A 21395-nucleotide genomic window follows, 5' to 3' on the forward strand; every position below is an offset into this window, starting at 1 on the left:
GGTAAACCAGTTCCAGAATTTGGACAGGCTATCTTACAATGAAACGGATTGCACAAATAATTAAATTTCTACACTTATTCTAAACATAGAAAAAAAATTAAATTTATTTGCATCGGAAACGTCCAATTAATCTATTTGTATCGAAAACATGTAATCTTGCACCTTAGGTGCAACCCATCTTACGGAAGATAACGTACCACTCGTAAAATCTGCAGTTTTAGTACTTTGTTTTATTGACGGACTGGCGAAAATGTTTTGCTAAATTCCGTGTATTTGATTTGAGTCTGCCCACTTCCGATCTTTCTATGCTGTTTGGGCACTGTCATAAGCATAATCATTGTGTATGAAATATAAGGCAATTGCTTTAATCAATTCAATGCGCACTGGTTGTAGCAGAATGGTATTTTAGTTAGCTTTTTTACAGCCGTCTGATTCGCGAAATCGCTTTAATATTGGAAAACGTGTATATTTTCAGCAGCTGCCTTGTAGTAAACTTATCCCGCACAAAAATACCGGAGGCGCCTTTGGAATCAATCATATCTTGTGTAGCAGATGCACTTTGAATCGAATGACCAATTATTATGTTTCGAGAAACGTCTTCTGATACATATGATAGTGGAATGTAATCACATTAACAATTATTTTAACGAAGAAATCCAGCTTTAATACCTGCCCATTGAGATAACAGGCGGGCTTAACAGCATTTCTGTTTCGACGAGAGGCTGTTGTCATCAGGCGCAAAAACAATAATAAAAATCAAAGGGTCGGTAATGCAGGGCGTATTGAAGGCCAACAAATAAACACGGCGTATTGCGCACTTCCCACCAACCTGGACTCCGCACTTTCGAAGTGCCAGTGATCAAACTGCTACTGAAAACTGCGAGCTGTCAAATCACATGTATTTCAAGTGATAGAGATGGTATTTTCATGGACAGACCAGTCGAGCTAACCAGTCTATGAGAAGAATTCAATAGAAGAATAGTAAGTGCGCAGTGTGGTTAGAATCCAGTTTTTACTGCCACAAGCAATAATGTGTTCAAGTTGTAATTTCAGGCTAACTGAAGTATATTTACTGTACACTACTTCATTAGTAGATAAAATGATAGTAATAAGCTAATGTAAGTATTGTGAGTAGAATCTAACTCTAAACTCCAGGAGTAATGGTCAAAAATTGAAATTTAAAGAAGGGGCTTAACAGCAACTTTATTTCACTTCATACAAAATTGTAATAAACCCTTTTTATAAATGTTAATTTGGTGGTTCAGGTTACCTTATTCTAAAAAATTTTATATGTGCAGTGATAATTCATGACATAAGCTTTAATAATATGCATTAAACTGGTTTGTTTACATTTTGCTCATACGCCCTTCTGAAAAATTGTCCTAGATATGATGGGCCTAGCTGCATCTAGGCCCACGTCGCCCGTGCAATAGCATTGGGTTGTTTTGATTTTAACAAAGGCAGATGTTGGCTAGGACAAAATGGCTGCCTAGCAGGAGGCTGGTTTTCTTATATTTTTTCATTGCAACCTGTCAAAATTTCGCGAGCCTCCGTGCGAAATAATAGGCTGTCTAACGCAAAACTCTAAATAGCCATGCGCCGCCTGTCTCTCATAGCATGAACCAAGAAAATGATTTTTATTTTGACATGCACCATACAACTCGCGAATAAAATCAATAGATGCGCAGTAAAAACGTAATATTTCTTAACAAAAACTGGAGGCACGGGGAAGAAAGTTGATTTTCTTTAAATTCCAGTCTTATTTTTTGTAAATAAATAACTTTTATCGAATATCTTTAAATTACGATTAAAATTTTTCAATCGGTACAAAAACACTTTTCTAACCCTTTAACGATTGAATTTGGTTCGCAAATGATACTTTTAAAGAGAAATTAACGATTTTTATAACGAAAATTTTATTTTGCTTGTATTTTGACAGCTCCATTAACAAACATGATCATTTTGATTGCAGCGCAGCCCTATGTATCGTTTTGTCGTTAGACAACGAATACCGATGACCATTATTTCGCAAGGAAAAAGTTTGCCTTGGTGACAGCGCATAGAAAGCAGCGCTGTCTCGCGGAACTATTATGAAACTTATCGTTTGTCGAACCGTGTCTCGGCTAACTGCATTTTTCGTTATCGTTTTCGCGAGAACTGCGTACCGCTTACGAAATGGAAACGAAAAATTTTTTCGCGAGCATTTCGCGACGTTTTTTATGCATAGGTTTTGTATAGGAAATTTCATTTCGCAAGAGGTGCATACTTAGCTTATAAGCAAAATAAAAACAAATAGTTCATCTTATTCAAAATAACCAGAGCTGCCAGATCGATTTGTACAAATAGCAACAGCAGAAATCCAAAAAGTCTGTAAATATCGCAGAATTCTGCAGCATATTTCTTACTAAAATATAGTGCCATGATATGTTAAATAATCTAAAATTTTATAAATTGCTTAAAATTTTAAGTGACAGATGCTTAGTTTTGCGATCTGTGAAAAATCTGCAACTAAAATGAATAATCTGCAGATTCGGTCGTATATCTGCAGAACTGCCATCCTTGTTGCATTATTGCATATTCCCCACCAGGAATTCATCCAAGTGATGAACAAATATGGGGAACCGAGGCAAGATAGGTCCGGAGAAAGTGGAGTTAAACGAGCAGTTCACATTTTTTTTTATTTTTTCAATAGTTAGAGGCACTACATCATCGTGGCAATATGCAGTATCGATTCAGGGACAATAAAAGAAGCATTTTAGCATATAAATTTTTTTGACAAGAAAGGTCTATTGACAATATAGGGTCCGCTATAAATATTCAGATATATTTTGGAAAAAAGAACTCCGTTGCTACAAAAGAACTTGGTGGTCAGCTTTATTACAGTTCTTTTGGTTATCACGAAATACCTGGGTAAGTAACATCCTTCGCTTCACTTTCTTTTCCTCATCGAAGGTTGTCATCCACAGACTGCAGCAACATACAGCATTCTCTCGATCTTTTTCGATGGAACTGTTAATCGGTTTGCAGTAACCCGTACTTTGCCGTCCTGGAGAGCGTTTGTTCAATAAAAGAGCTCGAAAAAAGTGAAAAACAATGCTAAAATCGTCACTGGTAGTATGAATGTGGCATTGGATTCCCTTAGGCTGTTACCGGGGCTGCAGGTGAAAACTCGAAAAATGGATTGAGTGGACAGCGTATGAAAATCAGTATCATTAGTAATAACTACCCCCCACACACGCACATATTACCGTGAACAGAGAAATGTGCATGATAAGCGAAGATGATTTGATAGGAACATTCGCAACCAAATTTCATCTCAGCTTAAGTTTAGGATGATCCGCACTTACCAGACGGTGTTTGAAGTTTTAAACAAATACGCAATACTTTGAAAATGGCTTCTTGTTGTCACCTAATTAATTACGAATTTTATGTTCCATGTTGTAATATTGGAACATCTACACATATCAACTCGCTTATACCAGTAATTATTTTCAGTGATGGGCTACGCGTACTGATAGCATGATGATGAGAGTATGAGAATAATAGGGATTAGTCAGCACATAGAAAAGTAAAGTCTTAAAAGTGTACTGTATTGTGTGACGTCGTTGGTGTGACTCTCATAATCTATTTAATTGTAGAACGTTGAATATATGTATTTGAAATTCGTATATTGAAATTTGTATATTAAGTCCACGGTGGACGCAATCGACTCAGTGATAGACTGCCGAGATAGCGATCCAACGAAAAAGACGAGGCATTCGATACTGTGCGTTAGTGACACTTGACGTAAACAATGCATTCAACAGCGCAAGCTGGAATGCCATCGCGCTCTCGTTAAACCGGCTTAGCCTACCGATGGGTCTGTACCGGATCCTGGAAAGTTACTTCCAGAACCGCGTACTGCTATACGAGACCGATGCCGGTCAGAAAAGGGTTACTATTACCGCCGGAGTCCCGCAGGGCTCCATCCTATGCCCGGTGTTATGAAACCTCATGTATGACGGGGTTCTGGTAACCTTGGAGGTCTACGGGGAGTCAATCCCTGAAGCAGAACTAACCGCAGAACAAGCGATCAACGCGGTGGAGGTATGGATGAGCGCGAGAGGCCTGGAGCTCGCTCAGCATAAGACGGAGGTAGTTATCGTCAACAACCGCAAGTCGGCACAACATGCAGTTATCCATGTGGGAGAAGTCGTGATCACCTCACAGCGGAGTCTGAAGTCTCTCGGAGTCATTATAGACGACAAGCTGACCTTCGGCAGCCATGTCGACTATACATGCAAGAGAGCGTCGACTGCTGGTGCGGCATTATCGAGGATGATGTCCAACAGCTCAAAGGTGTGCGCCAGTAGACCTAGGCTACTGGCAGACGTTACCGTATCTATCCTCAGGTACGGCGGCCCGTCATGGTCAAGAGCACTGAGGGTAACCAGTTACCTGCAGAAACTGGAGAGCACCTACCGCGTGATGTGCCTCAGAGTGATATCTGCTTACCGCACGGTATCACACGATGCATCCTGCGTGATAGTGAGCATGATGACAGTCGGGCTGGTCATCCGGGAAGATAAGGAATGCTTCGAGCTACGTGGAAATAGAGGAGCCCATGAGCGCACCAGGGTGGCTTCGCTCGCCAGATGGCAGCGTGAGTGGAATAACTCCTCGAAAGGCAGGTGGACCCACCGGCTGATACCTAACATATCGAGCTGGGTGGGCAGACCCCATGGGGAAGTTCACTTCCATCTGACACAATTCCTGTCAGGCCATGGCTGCTTCCAACAGTACCTCCACAGGTTCGGGCACGCGGAGGTCCCCGTCTGCCCTGACTGCCCAGGTGTCGACGAAACTGCCGAACACATACTGTTTGTATGTCCTCGTTTCGAATTCGAAAGAGGAGCAATGCTTGACGTCTGCGGCTGGGACAAAACCCTTGATACCCTTATTCAGCGGATGTGTCAAGCGGTGGAGAAGTGGAATCCAGACTCGACTGCTACCACCCAGATTGCCTGCAGGCTACAGGGAATCTGGCGCACCGAGCAACAGATGACGGGCACGACTAACTAGTGATTGGTTAATTCGAGCGGAAAAAGGCCGAGCGCAAAAAAATGAGTGAATGTTCATGCTGAGGCAGGTTTGGCGCAGCGACTGGCAACCGCGTAAGGGGTAAACCCAGTCACCCCGAAGCAAGACATAAGAGCGAGTGTATAGGCGTATATGTGGACTACCTCATGCCCCATCTTGGCAGCGGTCGTAGCGTAGTATGTTGGGACTTAGCTAATGATGCCTCGTGCGTGGCATAGGAGTGAAGGGTGAGTATCCAAGTCAACCTCACACGGCATGTTAGGGATGAGCACAAAAGTCAGCCTCACATGGTGTGTTAGAGGTGAGCACAAAATTAAGCCTCACAAGGTATTAAAACGGTGAGCACCCAAGTAAGCCTCACATGGAATGTCAGAAGTGGAGCCTAAGAAAAATGCCCACATTGGATACCAGGAGGAGCGACAGGGGTGTAATAGAGTGGTATGATCGAGAGTTAAGCCAGCCAGAGAGGTAGTCCCTGGGGTGAACAATGGCGATGCCCAATGGAGTTTAGTCGGAATTACCTAGTCATGGTGTCACCATGAGAGCTCGACACTCCAGTACACCCCGTGTGGTAGCTTGGCATCTACTAATAGCACGTTACTGGGTTGGTGCGTAAATTGCATTCTCCATTGAAAAAAGGCATACACAGGGGCTTACATTCATACATACTTTCATACATACATACAAACTATTTGGCACAAATTTAGAGCGTGTAACGTCGTGTCATCTAATCTGTCATCCTATGGAAAATCATCCTACCCGATGGTAGTCAACGTCACATTGGCAAATTTCGCATTGTATCCGCTTCTGTATCTTTCTAATCTCCTTTTTGTCTCCTAGGTCCGAAGCGGATCAATCGACCGACCTAACCCCCTTTTTTCTTATTTTTATTCAAAAGACTACACATTTTTAAGAATATTGCCGTTGAAATGAGACTATTTGGAGCTATCGTGATTTTTTAATGATTTTTTTAAATTTGAAAAATGCAAGAATGTTGAGTATTTTTTTCACCTTTGCAAGAATGGTGGGACTGAAAATGTGTGTTTGGGCAACACTGTTTTGAATATTTTTGCTTGAGTTCCTGGCAACGCGGCAAATGAAGTGGTGAGTCGCGGTACAAAGTTCATTGGTTATGTAAACAAACTAAAGTGAACCTCTCGGTAGAGAACATTGCATGATAATGTTTAACCGCACTTTTTTGGCAGTTCAGAGAGATTGTTTACATGGTCTTGGAATTTTTGTTGATTCGATCATAGTATGAGAAACTTGGTTTGGTTCGCTGCCAAATGTTAACACTTTCCAAACAAGGTCGCTCAGCTGTTATTTTTTATTTGATGTAGGCATCATACATTGTTCCGTTAAATTTAACATTTTTACTTTTCTTGTACATGATTTATCGTAGAAGTAAGGAATTTCTAGCCAAACATTTGAAAAAGGCCCACTGCCAAATGCAAACAAATCGAATTTTCATGTTCTCTATTAAAATCCTGGGACAAAACCTGTGGATATGTTTTCTTTTTCTTTTTTTCTGCTCATTTGATCTCTTGTCTTGCATAGCCACTCTTTCTTCCTCACATATTTTAAATGGACTGGCTACATTTGACAGTTCCCCCTGACTGCATTTGACGGTTCCCTTTGGCTGCATTTGACAGCTCCTCCTGGCTGCAATTGACATTAGGTTTTTTCGTATCCACACGTCACGTCCCAGTTAAAAACTATCTATCTGGCCATGTGCATAAACGTAACGCAACAATGGATTATGAAGAATTTTGATAATGATTTTATAACAAATTATAAAAGGACCCGGCTGATATAAAAGTCCTAACTAGCAATACGCTTATTATAAAATGATTATACAGGATTATTGTAACTGATTCCAAAAGGATTATAAAGGCAGTGAAATACGTACTCAATGAATTAAGGGGAGTGTCTGATGTAAACAATATGCGCAATCAAACTAAATAAAACAGTATTAAATTTTTAAATAGAATTATAATGAATTCGACCAAAACTTCTTTTGCCTTTTTCTTAAGGTTTACGTTTGGCAGTTAGACCCAGCCCCCCTGGCAACCCTATACCATCACATGGAGTTTGACAGCGACCGACATATATGGGGCGTTATAGCTATAAAGCCCCAAACAAAGAATTATGTTCGGCACTATGCTCGATATTCAAGCATTCCACACGACGTTTTGCATCTTGTGGGATGATTTAATATCATATTATTCAGAAAATCGACATTTTGTAACTAAATACAGCTTCTAATCATTCGGTTCAAAATCAATGTTTTGCCTTTCATGGCAGTGATGCGGCTGTACAGAGACGTCGTCCTTGACAGGGGGCTGGTTAGACCCTTTTCAAATGTTTCAAATGTTTGGGTAGAATTTAGATTATTTTATCGTTGTTGCGATCAATTTCATTTGGTTTGTTTTGTTCACAATGTTAGTCGCAGAGCATTTTGGTGATCTATGGCAATTGATGACCTTTACACCCCATACTAGGTCCGCTCCTGTTGCAGCTGTTTCGCCCCGTCCGGCACCGAGTCAACTGATGGTCCAGCCTGCGCCGCACTCGTCTGTCGCTATGCCAATGGCAGGGACTTGGATTAAAGGCTAAAAGGTCAGCTACGGCTGGTGGTGTTGCTGCAATCGGTTTGCCTTCGGCCACGTTGGACATTCGGCTAACGGGAATATTCAGCGATTCCGATTCGAAGGAAGCTGTGCCAGTTGCAGACTGCTTCGGTTCAGCAATACGCTCCGGTATCGGACGAAGCTAACACTCCGGCAGGACGAAGGTTTCAATGAGGGGCTCAGGCATAAGTAGCAGAGTCCTTGCACTTACTGCTTGTCGAGTGAACAATTCCGACGAAACCACTGCCACTCTCGCCAAGTTTGATCACCGTCAATAGCAGAGCGTTTTTAAAGTGACCGTAGTATAACGTAGAGGCTTTAGGCAGATGATTTATTCAGCAGAATAAGATAGCAAAATTATCCAAAACATAAGAGCTGGCTGCCGAAGTGAATCCACACACATCATCACCTACAGAGGCAAGCAATGTTGGAACGCAGCGAAATTCCTCACAATGAATTGACCTTGTTAGCTGAAATTCCAGGAAATACAATTTTCATAGCATAATTTAATCGACCGAAATTGTAGTCCTCAGCCGAGAAAGAGACTGATAGGGTAGCAGCAGCTAGGAATTTTCTTTTGAAAGCTAGCAGTGGTTTCGCGTATCCTGCTCTAAGTAGAGAGCGTTAAGACAGATCTCCGAAGCATGTCAAGTGCTATGAGATGAGAAAAAACGTCGCATCTATGACCAGTACGACAAGGACGGTCTGCTGACCAACGGTTCCGTCCGGTACCACCATAACACACGGCACCGGCGACACATATATTCACAACATACTAATTACTTATCCTTCCGAAAAAGTAAATAAATTGACTATGAAATTTATCATTCGCTGCCTAGTTATTTCGTGCCAATTTGAACAAGACAGCAGATAGCTTTATAGCGGTGCCAAAATGATGGCAACTCGGGATATAATATAAATTTACATATAATTTCTCCTCCCTGATATTCTATCAGAACGTATAATGCTCTGCATTATTATCACTCCAATCAAATCCTTCTTACTCCTTATCGTCAGTGCCGAGCGCTATTTTGCATTTGCCGGCTAAATCAACGACAATGCGTTAATCGACGAAACTTTTGCTGTAATGGAACTTGAACACGAATAATAAATTAGGGTTACCAACCGTCCTTATTTTAAAGGACATGTCCTTATTTTCGAGGTTTTTGGAAAGCGTCCTTATTTTACTTCAAATATCCTTATTTTTAGTCTCAAACCTTGGCATATACAGAGTGGTTCAACATGATGGTTTTACCAAGCCATGTCATTTTATTGTAGGGTGATGGGGCCCATATTATTGGCTCGAATCAAAACTCGTCGAAATGTCAATTGACGATAGGTTCATCCGGAGTGTTCATTTGTGTTTACATTTTACTAGCGTTGCCAATTTTATTTTGTGTCCAGCACCCAATGTGGCTACGCCACATCGCTTTTGTGCGTGCTGTCCGACTTCGCTACCGCTCAGTCGGACTTAAACTAGGGATAGCCCCTATGTTTGAGTAAGCCGGGCAAACGAGTGGGTCACAGGTTCGCTTGCTTCCGATGGCGGGTCGGTGGCCACCTCGCCCTCTAGGCCTCGGTTATGCGGCTAAGCCGCATCGAAATGGTACCCCTTAAACATTCTAACTTGAATCGGTTGTGTCACCGGAGCCGGAATACGAATTAGAACCAGCCAGCATTCCGGCTGAGTTAAACTGGGAAGTTTAGTACAATTTGATCTGGAAATAAAATTTTTCTGGCAACGCTCCAGCACTCCGTTGATTTCACCACCTGGGCGCCAGGTTGACGATATCAAATGAACTTTGTTTACTTTCGACAAGTTTTGATTCGAGCCAACAACATCCAGCCAGGGTGATGTGCCTATTATGGCAGTAGAGCCTATTGTTACCCTATTTCGTACCCCTTGGTTTCGAACCAAGCATATGAGATAATGACACTATCGATTTGGCTAAAGCAGGTGAGAAAAAATAAGCTCAAGTTATGTTCTTTATTTGTTGTGCACATATGTATTTAGAACTATCCTCTAAATCCAACTTTTAATTAAAACAAAATCACCTTATAGAAATATCTACTAATCCGCCTCACTCACGTAGTGAACCGCAACTGGATGCAACGGCGCTTAGCAAAATAAACACTTACGAGCCAGCATTTACCGCCTCATATCTCGTTATTCCAGCACAAATATACTAAACATTGCACTGATACATACCTTTATTTTAGCTGGAGAATCTTTTTACGATAATTTCACTTTAAAATCACTCGTCAAACACTAGAATAGGCCTAGTGTTATAATAGGATAAAACTAAATACGGGGGTTCCTATTATTGGCATGTTTTGCTGATACACTACCACAATCAAAACCAACTTTTTGTATCCATCATACAGAAAAGAATCACCAGTGCGGCCAAACCAAAACATGAACTTATAAATATAATGTAATGCAATTTCAGGTATAAGTAATCAATTACTTCAAGTTATTCAACTAATTGTTGATTGCAGATATTTTATTTTCATCTGCACATACAATTCGGATCGTGAGAAAGCAATGTGTGATGTGAAACTTGTCATTCCAGTTGCTAACCTTCGAATGGTTTTTTCTGCGTGCGCAATTCTGGGCGCTCTTCTACTAACAGCTGATGAGTTTCATTGATGTGCGTGATGTTTACGTTTGTTTTGATCGGCTGAAAAAAGCAGAATGATTCGTTTTACAAATCACACGTTGGCGTCCATGATCTGGATAGCTAGTTAGAATCGACGCAAATGGAATATGAGGCATTGCGTTTCAACTAAATTGTTTTTCGATGAGGTGGAAATTGGCACACCCATGAGGCGATAATTGGATCGTTGAGGTGGGAATAGATGCACAGAATGGAACATTTATTTTCATTTATGCTGAAAATTGAGGCAATTCTGCTAAATAAGCATTATATAGATGTTTAAGAAACAGTACACTGATACTTTATGCTGAGAAAGGTTATAGATAATATGGCTTCTTTTAAAGTTGTACAAAAAATAGTGCGACCCTCTCCCTAATGGTGCTAAAATAGGCTCATCACCCTAGTTTAGTATTGTTTGCCACCACAGTATGCTCACGATTTTCAAATTATTCAACTATATTTCGAAAACCAGCGATCTGTGAGAAATGTGTTTCGTGCACTCCGTCCATAATATGGTCGATATAATCGGCCAACTGATTCCACTATTCACCATACAATAAAAGAGTGAAAGTTGCAGTTCTCGTTATTGGATGGTTAGCTAACAAATCGACCACATCCAGCACGCATTGAAGAAAACATTGACATTCCCATTGGAAACCAACTTTACTCGACTAATTAGCCAGATACCACTTGAAATACTCGAATCCATCAACAAAAATTGGACCAATCGAAAGGATTACCTCAAGCGCCAACATGGTCAACGTTTAAAAGAAATTGTTTTCAAACAATAAATGGCAAAAAATGTTCTTTCGATTGACAAATAAACATTTCGCGATTAACTCCATTTTTTAAATTTTTGCGAGATCAAAAAAACGTCATGATGAATCACCCTGTATTAAATTATTCAGATCAGCTTTATTCCAAGAGAATCAATTTCAATTGTCAATTTCAAATACTTCCAGCGATTGTTTTTGTTAATGCATACTCTCGGCGACTCATCACAACCAAAAGTTCTTTTACTCAGAAGTAACCAAAATTTGTTGGATAACTCGATATAGCCAAAGATGTTACCTTCGTTCAATATTGGCACTACACCATTCCAATTTGTCTCGATCAAGATTCAACGTCCCAGTTCAACTGCTGGAACATAAGCCAGAATCCCGACTTTTTCAGAATTCTGGCTCAAGTGACAACTGATTCAGGCTCCAATTCCGAATAGATTTGGCAGGGATGTCCTTGATTTGCTCTCAGTCCATTTGGTAACCCTAATAAATGATTATTCCACTCGAAAGCAATAACCTTGTCGTCCTCATGTTTGCTGCTATCATTGAGTTCTTGTCGCCCGGTCTCACGAACACTTCTGCAGCTTCCTGGTTGAAAACAATCCCATTTGATTTTGCCGTCTTTGTTTATTATTTTCCACCAGCTAGTGATGTAGTGTTTGTGTCATGTGCCGTGTACGTACATGAGCCGTAGAAAAGTCTATACGCTGGTAGGCATTCTGACCAATGGAAACGTTCTTCGATATGGGCATTGAACGATCAAAATCATTTCAACATCGACCGAATTCGTTACCTATAAAGTTCAGGTAAACTTCACCACCTAAAAATGAATAATCAATCTGATCATCTTGTTAGGAATTAACCCACGAGCAAACAAAAAAATGTGTACAAATGTGATAAGGATCCATCATCCAGAAAGCAATCGTTTTATAGCCCAATGCTTGATCTTGCGATTCAGCATATGCCACCGGGTTTTACATCCAGCGCCGATTGGTCAATGTATGAACCAGGTTACCATTGTTCCAATCCTCATCCCTCTTGAGCTGATATTCTTTCAAAGAGCATCGAAAGTATTCAAGTAATGTAAATTTTAATAGTCCGTGCAAACAAGTCTTAGGTAAACAAGCACACCGAAACTGTCAGAAAAGTGAGGTTATACATTTTCATACAATGCTCTATATTTTTGACAGGTATATGAATGAATCATTTCAGCATCAGTGATGCCAGGTCTATTTAAACAATAGCCTGCAGTAAAAATATAAAAGTCTGCAGATTGCTACAAAAATCTTCAATAAATGCGACGTAGAAATGTAGTATGTATATAATTTAAATGATCAAAAATGTTGAAGGCTGGTGTATAAATTGGCTGGCATAGGCTTTGTTCTGCTAAATATTTGTAATCTGCAAAAGATCTGCAGTGAAAATGCAAAATCTGCAGATTTACTAATATATATGCAGATCTGGCATCCTTTTAGTATTCCCCACAGAAAATTCATCCAAATGGTGTAAAAATATGGGGAAACAAGGCAAGATAGGTATTCAGAATATGGGGTTAAATGAGCAGCTTGCACTATTTTTGATTTTTTCAATAGTTAGAGGTACCAAATCATCGCGGCAATAGGCAGTAACGAATTGGAGATAAAAAAGGAAGCATCCTATCATATAAAATTTTTTGACGAGAAAGGTCTATTGAAACGGTAAACATACATACTAGCAGTATTAGTCCTTACTCGCGAATACTTTTCCTACAACTGTTTGTTTCGTCTCTATCTTATAACATAATTCGATTATCCCTGTTCTAGTCAATATACATATTCATTACATTATGGACCAGGCAAACCCTCAATTTCAAATTTCTATTATTATTATCCTGAGTAGCTAGACCAGTGAAGGTATTTTAGGATTTCGCAAAAAGAATTTCTGCCCATAAAGGCGCCTGGTTCGACTCGAATAGACCACACCGACCCGAAATGGTTGCTTATCATTTCTGAGAGCCGGTGTGCTTGGTCGAATTTAATAATCATAAGAACAAATCCTGAATAATTAACTATCTCTTAGGTGCCAGTCCTGCACTCCTTTCCTGAACTAGCCTCATACCCACGATCAAAAGAGTCGACAACTAGTAGGATCCACATGTCCCCCACCCAAACAAATTGATCAACTTGCAAGTAGGGGCACATATCTACCAACCAGCCAAGTAGACTTCCGAATCAATGAGAATGGACCATGCCAGTCGAAGGCCACAGGCCTAGCGCCATCCCGTACAGTTCCTGAAATTAAGAATTTTGTTAGTGCTACTTCATTTCAATGGTAGTCTCATTCTCTCATGTTAAACTCGCGTCTCCTCCGGCATTTCCACTCCGTCGGTCGACCGTCTCATAGAAGAGATTTCTTTCATCGAATCCTCAACTTCCGTCGGAACCTGTACATGAGACGCTCAAGCGGTTCTACAAGCTCGACTATCAACTACCTGAGGCAAAAATAATACATAATATAAATAATTTTATAAAAAACTCCCTAGTTCTATAATCAACTAAGGCTGTCTAACGATTCTAATGCAGAAGCTAATGATGTGACCATCAAGAATACGTCACATAACCTCAATTGACCCCCCTCGATACCAGTTTGGCCTTACCAAGCCGCAACATGGGTGGCGTTGTGAGAGCTGTCGAATAGGAGTTGAGAAGTTTGAAACATCTGATGTTGTTCCAAATGTATATGATCGAGACACTATGTCTTGGATCCGCCATCGAGCCTAGTTTGCATAACGTACATAACTAGACTCACTTTTCTCCAATTATTTAGACGACATCTTAGTTCATGGCAAAATGAACGCATTTTCGACAAAGATCGATATTGCACTTCCGGAAAGTGCAATACCGATCTTTGTTGTGAACCGAAATAAAAATGAGAGATGTACTGCAGCGATGACAAGGAAGGTTGGGCAAATCTTTCCTGAATGACACGGGTAACAAGTTCAGAATAATCAATCATTAGCTGTCACAACTAGCAAATTTTGAGTTGTTTATTTTATCGCGAGAAAAAAACAGCAAACAGCAAATAATGACTCGACAGCAGGATTTGTAAGCTACAATTTCAAAGGTACTTGAGACTGTCGCAGTGTGGTTTGTATTCCATGTGTGTCGAAGGAGGTAGGTTAAGAATTCGCCTCAACGTGTCACGAATCCGATTTGTACTGGTGGTATCGGTAGCCGTTCTATTCCAAATGGATAACAAATCTTCTGGAAATTGTGTTGATAGCACTACTCCGCATATCTCGGGTCCTACAAGGAATTGCTCTCCCAGCATTGCCATGCATACGTTTTCCCAAGCTCGATCAATTTTATTCTTTTTTAGGCGGATAACCCACTTGCCACCGCGTATATTTCCTGGGTCCTCCCACATGGGTTTTATGCCACTCTATAACGAAAATTAATAAAAGGTATATTAGTATTGTTTTATGTAAATCACACAGTGATATGTTAAATAGTCAATGAGAATTTAAAAAAAATTAAAACTTTTTGAGACCTAGTAAAATTTCACAATTAACCTTAAGACAGATTTCATTTTTCACTATAATAATAATGAAATGCAGTAGCATTTCAACATCAAACAACAGATACTAGTATTACGACTACGACGTATAGTCTTTTTCAGTGTTCATATCACTGAAATGGTGAAATGCAACTGCAATTCTTTATAATTATAATGGAATTAAGCGGAATACATCTGTTTCATGAGGGCTATTTGAAAATCTATACCTATCTAGTTTATGATAGTATGCTTTTGATTTGATTTGAAGGTACTAATATGAACAATTCCAAATTCAACCTGAACGAATAAGCGTCATGTTTAGTGACTCCTGATTCCTGAAGAATAGCGTATTTTGAGCTCAAATACATAAATCCCTGGGCGCAAGTTGGATATCAATACAGCCAACGTGGACGGCCGTTACGTCAGGTGCGTTGTCCTTGTAGTACGGTTTGGACGACCAGCCAATGGAAGCATAACTTTAATCCTTTCATATGCTCGCTTTACGGAAACCTAGGAGCTATGTTTAGTTTAAACGCGACTGAGCGATAGCGTAGTCTGATAACACTTGAATAAGCGTTGACTATTGTGAGTGACTGAACCAAAAAATTTGCAATCCAAAACCAACACAAAAACAAACAGTATTTGTTAGAGTAGGACGGAGCAAGATGAGCGATGAGCACCCTAAGCTCAATGTCTACTTTCTACGTGAAATCTAAATAAGTCCTCCTCCAGGGCCACCTTGTCCTTAAGGTTACACAAGAGGTCTTTTCAGAAGGACAAAATACATAAAGCAGCCGCATTGAACGGGTACAAGATTATATGGATAAAATTTTAAGAAAACACGTCGTGTGTCTACCGTTGTCATACCTTAAAAGCTCTTCTCATAATTCAAGATATATCGGATCAGCTAATGCTTGTGTGTGCTCTTATAATTGTGTAGATAGCTCAATAGCGGCTGCAGAATGAATTCCGTTCAAATACTACGGGTGAATTTTATTCAAATGAAAAACAAGCAAGCTAATTATTTGAACCTAATTTTGTGGCACCGATCTTATACAGAATGGAACAAATTGCATAGTGTAGCAACTTTTTCAATTATCGATATTGTAAAGGTAATTTTTGGCATATTTCAGAAAACTTATGTTGTCATTTCTTTATTCAAAGGTATCTTTACTCAAATTCAGGCAAAACATCATTTTCGATGTTAAATAGAGTGGTGCTCATTTGGCCAGGGTGGCTATCTTGCCCCGTCCTACCATACATTCTCATTTTTCTCTACACTGCCGCTCTACGCATAACTGTCCCATGTGTATACTGCCGCTAGAAGCATAATTGTCCCATGTGCCATGGGAATCCCTATACACATGGGACAATTATGCTTCTAGCGGCAGTATAGGGAATCCCATAGCACATGGGATACTTACGCGTATAGTGGCAGTACAGTGACGCAGCAAAACGCTATAGGGATGTATAACTATGCTATGCGATTCCCTATTGTGCCTCTCTTCGCATAAATTTCGAGCGGCGGATTAGACTATGCCTTCATTTATTTAGCAAAGAAAAAATAGGTAAAAAACCACCGCTTAATTTGGATGCCCCAAATCACGTTTTGCATGTGCTGTCGGATTTAAACTAATCGTAGCCTCTTTGTTTGAGTAAACCGGGCAAACTAGTGGAGCATTTTTACTTGCGAGGAGCCGCCGCTTACGAATATTTTTTTAAAAAACATTTCTTCACTAAAGTCGCTAAACTAGACTATTGCCACTTAACGATTGATAGAATTAAGTTAAATGGCGTTTGAAAAAATATACCTTGAAAAGATGTAGCTTGCGGAAGGGATTCAAAACCGTTGGTTTTATAAGATGACAATACAATGTCCACCACTGCTCAACACTGGCACAGCGCCCAACAAAGTGAAGTGATTTTCCATACTCCTAAAAAAAATCGTTATTTTCTTTTTTTATAGTTTTATAATTTATTGATCTCTCACCGCAGCTCGGTGCGAGCCTTTTTTCCCAAACCATAAACAGTAGGTGTACTGCAATTTGTGTTCTCCTGGGCCAACGTCTAAGGGCTCTAACTTGTCAACATCGAAATCAGTTCCTTCATCGCCACTATCATCGCTATCACTACCGTAGGGTTTTAATCTGAAATAGAAATTATTGATAAAATCATGAAGACGATGCAGAGGAATAATTTTCAGGCAGTGTATTTCCCTGACCTGATGTAATGTAAACTAACAGATTTTCGAACGCAATAAAACTACAAATTATATGAAAATATAACCTAGAATGTGCACTCGCTGCATAGTATACCACATATATGGCAAGAAACTTACGCATCGTACTTGTTAGTCATTTTTTCCTTAATTATTTTGTGAACTTTCTTCTTTGCTATGCGAGCTTTCGACCTTATCACAGATTCCTCTATATTTATACTTATTTTATTATAACTCAACTAAATTCAACTTTATTTTACAGAAAACAACACCAGTCATACATGTTTTCTTTTACTAATGAAATGTCTTCATTTGTCTTCAACGCAGTAAGTTTAGTATTAGTCGGAAAATGAGCCGGAATTCTGGCAGGATCTAGCAAGTATTCCGGTTCAAGTGACACAAACAATTCTAGTTATAATCGATTGCGTCACTACACGGTTAAATAAAACAACCTGCAGAAAAGTTCTTTTAACTTACTTTTGAGTTGTGCGTCGCTTTCGCACTTATTAGTGTTGTCAAAAACAAAACGAGAGGTTCGACTCAGTCGAGATCTTCCGTGGGGGAAGTTACTTTTGAGTTGTTTGGGGTGAACTCAAAATTAGGTAAATTCAACTTAAATTTGAGTATAAAAAACCTATCAATGAGTTGTAATTTTTGCCGTGGTTAAATGGAAACTACCTTCAACACGGTTTACCTAATTTTAAGTTCCCCCACGATACCACGAGATTGAGTCAAAGGAACTCAATTTTAGGTAGTTTTTTGTTTCCGTGTAGAGCCGGAATACAAACTAGAACCAGCTAGCATTCCTGCTCATTTTCCGGATGAACTTTACTGGGAAGAACCAAGTCTTGGAATCGGTTGTTGATTTTGCGCAAGAATTCTGTCAGAAATTAGTCATCTATCAAAGTTATGAAAATGACAATGCCAGAATTCAGCTAGACATTTGAAATGTTGTGAAGACATTTTTCTATTTTTTGAAGATAATTTTATGAAGAAATCTGACTAAATTCTGACAGAATTCTTGCGAAAGAATTCTGGCAGAAATTAATCAAATTTCTTAACAAAATTGTCTTAATTCACTGATAAAATAAAGTACCCATTCCCGGTCAAACCATTCGGAATTTGATTCGGAATCCTGAATGGAGTCGTTATGGATTCCAAATCAAATGCAACAACCGATTCCTACTCAATCGGTTTCAGAATCGACTGACTCCATTCAGGATTCCGAATCAAATTTCGAATGGTTTGACCGGGTTCATGGTTGAAAACAATCCCATTTGATTTTGCCGTCTTTGTTTATTATTTTCCACCAGCTAGTGATGCAGTGTTTGTGTCATGTGACGTGTACGTACCTGAGTCGTAGAAAAGTCTAATGAAGGACGTTCCACAGAGAACAGACGTCCATCTTCAGTATTCAACTTGTGTAAAATCTCTAACGGTTTCGCAGGTAGTTGGGATATCCAAACTAGGTGCGCTATTATAGTCATGTTTTTTTGTGGCTGAATTCGACAGAATTGACAGCGGCTATTCCTTTACCCAGTCAACCTAGTCCGGAACCGGTTCGGACTTCCAGCATGAATTCCAGCTCAAATGCATCAACCGATAGAGTCGAAATCGGTTGTTTTCTTTGAGCAAGATTCCATACTGAATCCATTCAGGATTTCGAACCGGTTCCGGAATGGATTTGACGGATAGTTGGGATAGGTTGGTGTGGCGGCGCTAGTGTTTATCGTATATTGATTCAAATGTTTACACACGTTTTTTAAATATTTTTGTTCGATCGTGGATGTCTGTTCTCTGTGGACGTTCGTTCTAAATAACCGTTCAACGAACGTCCATCATCGGACCCGTGTTGAACGATTTTGAAAATTTTTTGGACGTCTCAGTGGGAAACTACGCATTTTCAATAAAAGTTGAATAACCCATTAAATTAGGGTTACCAAATGGACTGAGAGCAAATTAAGGACATTCCTGCCAAATGTTATGCCAGTTATGTCACTTGAGCGAGAATCCTGAAAAAACAGTCGGAATTCTGGCTAATTTTCCAGCGCTTGAACTATGACGTTGAATCTCGATCGAGACAAATTAGAATGGTGTACTGCCAATACTGAACGAGGATAACCACTTTGGCCAAACCATTAACCATTATACATTAACAAAAAATCACTGGAAGGAATTGAAAATTGAAATTGATTCTCTTGGAATAAAGTTGATCTGAATAATTTAATACAGGGTGATTCGTCATGACGTTTTTTTTAATCTAGCAAAAAAAATGAAAAATGGAGTAAATCGCGAAATGTTTATTTGTCAATCGAAAGAACATTTTTTGCCATTTATTGTTTGAAAACAATTTCTTTTAAATAATGACCATGTTGGCGCTCGAGGTAGTCCATTCGACTTGTCCAATTTTTGATTACAGACTCGAGTATTCCAAGTGGTATCTGGCTAATTACTCGAGTAGTGTTGGTTTCCAATGCTTGGGGATGTCCCCGCCGATATGTTTTCTTCGCTGCGTGCTGGATGTGGTCGATTTGTTCGCTAATCATCCAATAACGAGAACTGAAACTCTTACTGTTTGATTGGCCATGGCGAATAGTGGAGTCAGTTGGCCGATTATGTCGACCATATTATACTCGGAGTGCACTAAACACGTTTTTCACAGCTCGCTGATTTTCGAAATGTAGTTGAATAATTTGTAAATCTTTCCATTATGAAATGGCAAACAATACTAAACTACAATAGCATGACAGTTTGCAGTTAGTACCCGTTAACTACTAGAAAATGCCCTGTTAAAAACCTCATGTTGAACCACCCTGTATATGTAAAGGTTTGAGACTAAAATTAAGGACATTTGAAGTAAAATAAGGACGCTTTCCAGAAACTTAGAAAATAAGGACATGTCCTTTAAAATAAGGACGGTTGGTAACCCTAATTAAATGGGTTAAAAGTTTGTACCCATAAATGAGTACAGACCTTGTACGTCAACCTGTGTATGTTTTACCCATTATTTTTCGCAGAACTGTTACAACAAAATGCATTCATAAAAATCGCGCCAGAATGAAAAAATACTGTCAATAGAATTATTTCTGAATTAAAAAAACTAAAATAACATTCATTTCACATTATTGTCTCCTTATTGAAGTATAGGAATCTAGATAGAGATCCTATTCCAAAACTCCTTAACAAAATAAAACCGCCAACGATATATTTTTGATGGTTGGATCTTTTGGCTGCTCTAAAAATGACGAACTGGTGCATATTTGCAACATCCTCAGTAGTCTAAACAGCCGTTGTTTTCGGAGCATTACCGAAAAGTTCCGTTTCCGCCACGGGCTCCGATGCAGGCCGATAGTTTGCAAGTTCCACTACGATCCTTAGTTTGCAGGTTAACTCGCTTGAAATAATTATGAATTTTTCACCCATTGTTAAGATATACCCATTGACATTACCTCATCGAGTAGTTGTGAAATGGATAAAAAGTACTCATCGTTAGAAACCCAAAAATAAAATATCCCATTTTTTGACAGCTCGAATAACTTCCGAAAATGGGCAAATTGAATACATAAAATGGGTAGTTTTTTTACCTTGTTCAAAAAGTAAAAAATGTCAATTCACTAGATTTCAAATGTATCTTCAAAAGGAAGCTATATCTCAGTAAAGTTCAGCCGGAAATGAGCCCGCATTCTAGCCTTCTAGTTAGTATTCCGGCTCCAGTAACAATCGATTTTAACTAGAATCGGTTGTGTCAGTGGAACCTGAAAACGAATTAAGTCCCAGCCAGCCAAGCATACCCCAGCCCAGTGAGCAAATTTTCTGACAGAGACTGCTTTGCTAGATTTCTGTAAGTCTTGGTTTGGCAGCCCTGTTAGACTTATGCGCATATCCTGTCGGATTAGTTGAGCTAAGGCGAACTCGGTTTCGCTCGCGTTTTCTGGCAAATTTTAACAGGAACCGAGCAAAATCTTGGCATAACTCGGACATAAACTGTGCAAAGATCCTGGCAATTCCTACCTGGTAGAATTTAGCACGAATCGAGCAAAACATCTGACAAAGATGTGGCAGGAACCGTGCAGAGATCTTGGCCATACATTTCTGACTGGATTCTGAATAAAAGTGAGCAGCATCGGTTGGTTTAACCGCTTCTGTCAGAAACGGTTGTTGCACTTGAGCGAATTCGTTGCCAGAATTCTCGCACAAATCACGCAAAATGCTCGCAGAAACTCTGCCAGCATCAATTTCGCTTTGCTCAACTTTTGCTAACTTTCTGCTTGCCCCGGTCAGCGCTTGTTTGTATGCTGATGATTCCAAAAAATCATGAATCATTTAAAAATAATGCATCGGAATAAAGATGCATTATTTTTATAATAAAACAACACCAAACCCAAAAAGTTTTCAAAAATGAATTATTGGAAGTAAAAAAATCTGAATAAGAAAATTTTCACTGTGAACAAGTTTACGCTTTTTTTAGAAATTTCTCTTGAATAAAGATTGATCC

The 21395-nt window shown here is 39.5% G+C and overlaps 1 protein-coding gene across 2 annotated transcripts; it reads right to left on the bottom strand.

Annotated features, from left to right (window-relative positions):
- Positions 1 to 14131: 14131 nt before the first annotated feature.
- On the bottom strand, positions 14132 to 17217 carry LOC131677828 (eukaryotic translation initiation factor 4E type 2). 2 transcript variants are annotated; one of them, XM_058957890.1, is made up of 4 exons: positions 17030 to 17217; positions 16673 to 16829; positions 16494 to 16616; positions 14132 to 14568 (listed from the first exon to the last, which is right to left on the bottom strand). In XM_058957890.1, the coding sequence occupies exons 1-4, from the start codon at positions 17038 to 17040 to the stop codon at positions 14245 to 14247; spliced, it is 615 nt and encodes a 204-aa protein (XP_058813873.1). In that variant the 5' UTR covers positions 17041 to 17217; the 3' UTR covers positions 14132 to 14244. The 2 variants fall into 2 exon arrangements, with proteins under 2 accessions (XP_058813873.1, XP_058813872.1); XM_058957889.1 differs by having other exon boundaries at positions 17021 to 17217.
- Positions 17218 to 21395: the final 4178 nt, after the last annotated feature.

Source organism: Topomyia yanbarensis, chromosome 1, assembly GCF_030247195.1.
Source record: "Topomyia yanbarensis strain Yona2022 chromosome 1, ASM3024719v1, whole genome shotgun sequence".
In the NCBI taxonomy this organism is placed as follows: Eukaryota; Metazoa; Arthropoda; class Insecta; order Diptera; family Culicidae; genus Topomyia; species Topomyia yanbarensis.

What these genes read in the sequence shown, in the direction of transcription:
- LOC131677828 (XM_058957889.1), bottom strand. Translation starts at nt 17,040, where the DNA reads ATGACTAACAAGTACGATGC. An exon ending in ATGACTAACAAGTACGATGC is followed by an intron (nt 16,830 to 17,020) that starts GTAAGTTTCTTG and finishes TTTCTATTTCAG; the next exon opens with ATTAAAACCCTACGGTAGTG. An exon ending in AAGGCTCGCACCGAGCTGCG is followed by an intron (nt 16,617 to 16,672) that starts GTGAGAGATCAA and finishes GATTTTTTTTAG; the next exon opens with GAGTATGGAAAATCACTTCA.